General features: G+C 43.6%; 1 protein-coding gene across 1 annotated transcript in view; it reads left to right on the top strand.

Annotated features, from left to right (window-relative positions):
* The first annotated feature begins 5,384 nt into the window (after positions 1-5,384).
* The window catches only part of Tango6 (transport and golgi organization 6 homolog), a 161,633-nt gene continuing 159,690 nt past the window's right edge, over positions 5,385-7,327 (top strand). The window contains exon 1 of the mRNA XM_051201471.1: positions 5,385-5,487. Within this exon, the coding sequence (XP_051057428.1) occupies positions 5,385-5,487 (103 nt within the window). The remainder of the gene's footprint in view (positions 5,488-7,327) is intronic.

Here is a 7,327-nt window from a genome sequence, read left to right as displayed (position 1 = left end):
TCCCTGGGAGGAGCCATGGGAGATGCAGAATGACATTGCCAGTGGCCTTTCACTTCTTCCCTGAGTTTCTAAGAGAGAAACAGAGACTTATCCGAAATACAGTTTGCATAGTGGTCCCACACTACCAGTCTACTGTGTATTAGGTTGTCACTCATTCTTGAAATCAGTTTTTATTTTTATAGTGCTAGGATTTAAACTCTGCAACTGAGTTATAGGCCTACTTCTGTTTCACTGTGTATAGAAAATGTTTTTTTTTTTTTTTTTTTTTTTTTTTTTTTGTTTTGTTTTGTTTTGTTTTTTGAGTTAGGGAATCTATGCAAGTATTGTGCTCCAGAGCTATACCCCAAGCCTTATCGCCCCACATTAAGACCCCCCCCCCCCACGCCAAGACAGGGTTTCTCTATATTGCTTTGGAGCCTGTTCTGGAACTAGCTCTGTAGACTAGGCTGGCCTCGAACTCACACTGATCTGCTTGCCTCTGCTGGGATGAAAGGCGTGCACCACCAACACCCGGCCCACATGTTCTGTATTCAAATACCCACTTACGCTCCTGAATTCTTCTGTTGCCCTATGATGCAGAAATGACTGGGTCCTTTTCTGGTGATCCAGAAAAGGTATGGGTGTAACTGAACTGGATATTGTGTGTTTCAAAGACCTTTCATGGGTTTCCTTCTCACCTCTGGAGCACTCACTTGCAATGGGCATTCCTTGTCCCTTTCTTAGGTGAAAGCTATAGTGGGATATGTTGCCATGGTTCTCTATGGGAAGCTGTGACCAGAACACATTGGATAGTTTTCAGGTACCACTTGGTTTCTCATGTTTCCTTCACACCAACATAAAAGAGCAATGTACCCTGAGACTCAGACTAGTGCCCAGAGTGCTGAAGCCAAAGACAGAGGAGAGGAAATTCAAGAGCCTTGCTTGGGGGTAGCAAGTGTGTCAGTGTGCCTGGCCAGATAGCACACTGGTGGTGAGGGTGACAGGTGGCTTGACCTCTTTGCCAGAAAATTCCTGCTAGAGGGATGTTACCATGTGTTTTTCTGGCTGGAACCCTTGTGCATGTATCCCCAAAGCCCAGGAAACATGCCCTTCCAATGTTTGCTTTTGACAGTAGCTACAGAAAATGCTGGGTGAGTTGGACTAAGATTATCCAATTCTAAGTATGTATAGAAAACTGAAAATGTGCTGGGCAATGGTAGCATATGCCAGCAGGCAGAAGCAGGTGTATCTCTGAGTTTGAGACTATCCTGGTCTACAAGGGCTAGTTCCAGGACAGCAAAGGCTATGCAGAGAAACCCTGTCTTGAAAAACTAAAACACAAAAAACTCATGTTAGGAATTGTGCATTTTCTTGTAGAAGCAGGAAGAAAACACTGTTTAATGGGAGGAAGGGGGTGAGGGTCTTGACTTGAATCTTTTCTTAATTCAAAAAATGCAAATCTCAGTTTTTTGATAACCACTTGGAGAGAGTTTCATTGAAAGTGCTTGACACTCAACTATTTTTGGATGAAAACAATGGCTGCAATCAACTGTGAGAACTGTTGATTTCTTTGTAGTTTAAATGTCTAATGTAGTCAGTATAGAGTGTCACTTGTATGTAGTTTGAGTGTATATGTGTGTGGGTGCTGATAATTTTGTATTTTGTGGGGAGTGGAGAAGTAAACAATTGAAACTGTTTTTATAAATTTTATTAAAGAGTTTTGTTAAACTGTTGTGACGCTTGTTTGATTTGTTTGCCAGAATTCCAAGTGAGATGTAAAGACAAAGGAAGTGAGCTCAGAATCCCAGCACGGGAGGCAGGGGGAATCTCTTTGGATCTGAAGTCAGCCTGGTTTACAGACCGAGCTACACACAGAGAAACCCTGTCTCTAAAAACCAAAAGATAAAAATAAAAAACAAGCAAACAGCTTCCAGCTGGAATAACTTCTCCATGCTTTCAGTCCTTTTGCTTGGGGAGCAAATGTAACACAGGGTCACGGCTCAGAGCCCCCATCCAGGTAGCATGTGGTGAGATCAGAAAGTTCCAAGGTCAATGGGATAGAATCAAACCTGCAGTTTCAGTGCTGCCAGTGAATATTTCTAATAGTGGGGCCACAATTGTGCTCGGAGGCATGATACTGGAGATTGACCCTAAGGCCTTGCATATGCTGGACAAGGGTTCAACCATTCAGATGCACCCACAGCAACAAAAGAGAAAAGGGGTAAGGGCCGGTTCAGTAGTCGAATGCTTGCCCAGCATCTGTGAGGAGGAAGACAATTGCACAAGATAAACAGAAACATTCTAGCTATCACAAATGGCTTCCAAAGGTGGCTTCCACAAGCACCTTGTGTGCTGACATCTTTCCTGAAAATTCTGGGCTTGTAAAACAGCCATTGATACCCCTGAAAGCTGTTAGTTTGTTAGTTCTGGTTTGAGCAAAAGGTGTGTACTTTGCTTTGTAGCTGCTGCCCTCAAGTCCTGTCCTAGATATTGAGGACAGATTGTAATGGATGCTTAATAGCATGTTTACTAGGGCGCTCCCAGGTGTAGTTTCATGTTTTATTTTCAGATCACTTGGTTTTATATGTATGGATGTTTTATTTAATTTCATTTATGTGTATGAGTATCTGTGTACCACTCACATGCCTGGTGCCTGTGGAGGACAGAAGAGGCCATCAGATCATCTAAAACTGGAGTTAACAGATAGTTGTGAGCCACCATATTGGTGCTGGGAATCAAACCTGAGTCCTCTACAAGAGCAACGAGTGCTCCTAACCTTTGAGTCATTTCTTTAGCCCTGTTTGTTTCTTCAGACAGGGTGTCTATTGGCCTGAGGTTTACTGGGTAGATTAGACTGGCTGGCCAACCAGCCTCAGGGATCTAGTGTGTGGATCCAGTGTATGCACCCAGGTTTTTGAAAATATGGGTTTTGGGCATGAGACTCAGATTCTCTTGATTGCAAGGCAAACCCTTACTGACTTAACTTTCTCTTCCATCCTCCATTCCACAAATATATCTATTTGTGGGTATGATTTATTTAGTGTGTACAGGTGGGAAAGTTTGTGCATGTGGAAGTCAGAGGACATTGTTGGTATTAGGGGTCAGTTTTCTCAGTTCCAAGGTTAAACTCAGAACTCAGTGAACCACCTTTACCAGGTAAGCCATCTTGCTATGCCACCCCCACCCCCCTTTGTTTTTTGGAGACAGTGCTGAGTGACCTTGAACTCTGTATGCAAGAACAGACTGGCCTGGAATTCCTGTCTCTGTCTAGTTGCTGAGTGCAACACCCTGTCTGGCCTCACTTAATATTTAACACCTTCAATCACTTTTAGTAATTTTTCCTCGGAAGAACTTGTGCCTATATTGAAGGGAAGTTGTCTAGAAGCAAGCCTGGAAGAACATTATAGTAACTTCCAAAATCCTGTATTTTCCTATCAAACACATTTCTCCACCCTTCTCCGAAGGGTCTTGAGGAAGAGATGGTGAAAAGGAGTTACCGCTTGGCGTTTCCCCTGTGGCAAACATTACTAGAGATGTTTACACTTCTCAGTGGCATCATGTTTCTTCTTCACTTTAGAGGCTAGAAAAGGAATGGGTTTGGGCTGGAACCTAGAGGAACGAAACAGATCATGAGAGGGCCTAATTGGCTAACTTTCCTCATGACTGTGACTACATGTGGAGTGTTTCTGCTCCCCAAGACTTCTAGCCATTAATTTGGAAGGGCAGGAGTCAGCCATGCTCCATCCCAATGCACTTCAGGGATGGTCAAAAAACATTTCTCATTAGGAGGTCTTGAGAGGGAAGGGACAATCCTGGGGCAGGAAGAGGATCAGTAGGAGGGAGGAAGATGGACAAGAAAGGGGGAGCAACGGACTGGGGTGAGGGGGGTAATACAAGCAAAGGATAACATTGTGTGTGGTGTAAATGTCATAATGATTTTTTCTTTATGCTAACTAAAAATAATTAAAAAGAAAAAGCATTGTCCTGAGGTCTCTGAATGTCCCATCAGGAATTATGGAGGTGAAGAACCTGTTGGTGATTATCTGAATCACAATGTTAAATTTTCTTTTCCATGTAAACATGATATAGAACCAAGAGAAACTTTACTAAGGACATTTCAGAACCTTACCACTGGGGATGCCAATGTAGTTTATTGGCAGAGAACATGAGCTAGGGGCTCTGGCTTTAATCTCTTTCACCAAATAAAAAACAACATATACCAATGTTGATGTTTGTATCTATCATATTTACAGAGGATATTCACTTTTAGAATTTTAAAGAATTACCTATTTTATAGTTATGTGTGTTTTGCTTGGATGTATGTCTGTGTATCACATGTATAGCTGGTCTTCTTGGAGACCAGAAGAGGGTATCAGATTTCCTAGAACTGAAGTTAGAGAGGCACCATGTGGGTGATGGGAATTGAACCTGGCTGGGTCCTCTACAAAAACAACAAATATTCTAAATCACTGATCCTTCTTTCCAGTCCCCTGTATATTTAATTTTAAATGTCACATAAGGAAATTCATAATATTTAGTTTAATATTTTTTGCCATTGTTGCCTTTTGAGACAGGGTTCTGAACCCATGATCCTTTGACCTCAGCCTGCTTGAATGCTGATATCATTGGTTCTAGGCACAACTGTGAACATTATTTTATTGTGTTTCATACTAATATGCATATTATTTTACAAGAAGCTTTTTTTTTTTTTTGTTTTGTTTTGGTTGAAGTACTGAGGATTGAACTTGAACTTGTGCATATCAGCTAAGTGCTCTATCACTGGGCAACATTTCCAGCTCTTTCTACTATTTTTGAGACCTACATTAAGCTGTGTAGGCTGGCTTTGAACTTCTGATTCTCCTGCTATAGCCTCTATAGTAGTTGGGATTACAACTACTATATTTGTCTTGCAAGACAAATTGTGTCCTTTTTACTTTGTTTCTGAGACAGGGTCTTTGGCTGACCTGTTACTTGCTATGTAAAGTAGGTAGCCTCTGCTTCCAAGTACTAGTCTTAAAGATGTGTGCTACCACTCTTTATTTTGTCTTTCCTATTTAATTACATTTTTAAAAAAAATACTTTAAATTATGCTTGTGTGTTCATGTGTGTGCATATTCCTCGTGGGCCTGGGTTTACCGGCTGATGTCAGGTTCTGGGAAATGAACTTGGGTCTTCTGAGAGAACAACACATGAAACTATTGTTTCTCATCATGCTCAGAGAGGAATAGAGGAGACCAAAAAAAAGAGAGAGAGAGAGCGCGCGCGCGCGAGAGAGACAGGGGCGTTCCCGGCAGAGCAGGCCCCGCCCCTGGCCTCGGGTACGCCTCCCGCCGCACTCAACATGGCGGCCGCGTTGGTCCTCTAGGGCATCTGAACGCACCTCAGAGGCGAGCTCCTCCCCTATCATGGCGGCCCCGCAACCGGCGGCGGCTGCGCCGAGTGGGGCTCTGAAGACATGTGGTCTGGAGAAGATTGTGGAAGCGCTGAAGCTGCTGCTGAGCCCGGGAGGTGAGAGGGCGAATGTTGGCGCGAGGCTGGACCTGAGGCTTGCGGGGCCGCGGGGCTCCCAGGCTTGCCCTGGCTCCACAGCATGTTCCCCTCAGGCCCTCCCGGGATCTCCGTCCCACTCCTGGGGGCGTTTGGGTCTTGTCCAGTCTCAGATGAAACTTAAAGGAACTAAAGCTCCCGGAGGGCCTTCGCCGAGGTCCTTCCCTGTCAGCGATTGTTTGATCGTGCGCCTCCCTGAAGCAGGGACTGTGGATGGACAGACTCCTTCAGACAGGTGTAATGTGAGGCCTCGGCCGCTTGAGGGCTCCGGGCCTGATGTGCACGCTTGAGATTTGTCCAAAATACCAAGTGACCAGAGAAGCAGAGCAGGAGCGTTTTTTGCGGAATTTGAGAAAGATATTTAGGAGGTTACCATTCTGGTATCAGGGATGTACAGTGACACTTAATCTTTTGTGTTGATTGACCCTTCCCAATTTAGAATCTGAAGGGACCTAGGGAATGGTGAAACCTTGCGCTGCCATTTACTTTTGAGTCCCAATTTGTGGTGATTTGACTGCCTATGCCTCTCAAGTGCTAGGATTAGGCAGGCATCACCATTCACGTTGCTTTGTTTTTCTGTTTTTGTTTTTGTTTTTTTCTTTTAGAGAGGGTTATCACTCTTTAGTTAAGGCTGTTCTGGAACTCATGCCCCAAATTACGTGATCATGTTGGTGGGCTGACCATGGACCTAGAACTCAGTTCTGCCCAATCTCCTTCCCAGACTAAGGCAAATTATACAGAATAGATCCTCTGATGCTATCTGGAAATATAGAGAAGGGTGTAAGAACAGTTCCTACTTATAACTACAGTATGTATGGGCACGCGTCGAATTATCAAGGTAAAGATATGTAAGGTGAATGCTCTCAGTCTCAAATGTTGATCCCAAGCATTACACTGTATTAGTGGGAAGTGAAAAGAAATTAATAATAGATGAAAGCCTTCTAAGTGTCAGTCCCCACAGTGTTCCGTTTATATGTTTATCATTTAGTCCTCACAATAACCTCCTAACCTTACTTGCAGAGGAAGAAACCAAGGCCCAGGTACATTGGAAATTGCCCATAGTAAAATGAGTTCAGTTTTCTTCACCAAAAGCATGGTAAATATATAATATTGCCCCAAATTAAGAGTCAGTGGCAGCTGGGCAGCAGTGTCCCAGCACTCAGAGGCAGAGGAAGGAAGATCTCTGTGGGTTTGAGGTCAGCTTGATCTGCAGATCAAATTCTAGAACAGCCAGAGATACACAAAGAAACTCTGTCTTGAAAAAACAGCAAAGCAAAACAAAAAGTCAGTGGCAAGATACAGATATATTATTTTCATAAATATTTGTATGTACCTATTTCTTTGAGTGTGTTTATGTGCACCATATGCATATAGGAGCCCACAAAAGCCGGAAGAGGGTGTCAGAGTACCTGGAACAGGTACAGGCAGTTGTGAGCTGCTATGTGGGTGCTGGGACTTGAACCCCAGTCATCTCAAGAGTCAGAGTCATTGGTCCTCCTAACCAGTGCACCATCCTCCATCTCCCATATTAAGAGAAAAAAAGATTTACTTTATTTTAAATTGTGTGTATCTGTGGGTATGTACATGAGTGCAGTTATCGAGAGAGTCCAGAAGTGTTAGATTCCACAGAGTTGAATTTATAGGCAGTGTGAGCTGTATACCCTTGGAACCTGCCGTGTACAACAGATTGACTTCGGACTTTGGTGATTTGCCCACTTCTTCCTCCTGAGTTCTCAGATTTCTTTTTGGGTGTGTGTGTGGGGAGGGGAGGTTGGGGCAGGGCCTTATTCTTTAGCTAGAG

This window comes from Phodopus roborovskii, unplaced genomic scaffold (genome assembly GCF_943737965.1).
Source record: "Phodopus roborovskii unplaced genomic scaffold, PHOROB, whole genome shotgun sequence".
Lineage (NCBI taxonomy): Eukaryota > Metazoa > Chordata > Mammalia > Rodentia > Cricetidae > Phodopus > Phodopus roborovskii.
The sequence above is the reverse complement of the archived record's forward strand: the minus strand, read 5'-3'. Positions and strand labels throughout refer to the sequence as shown.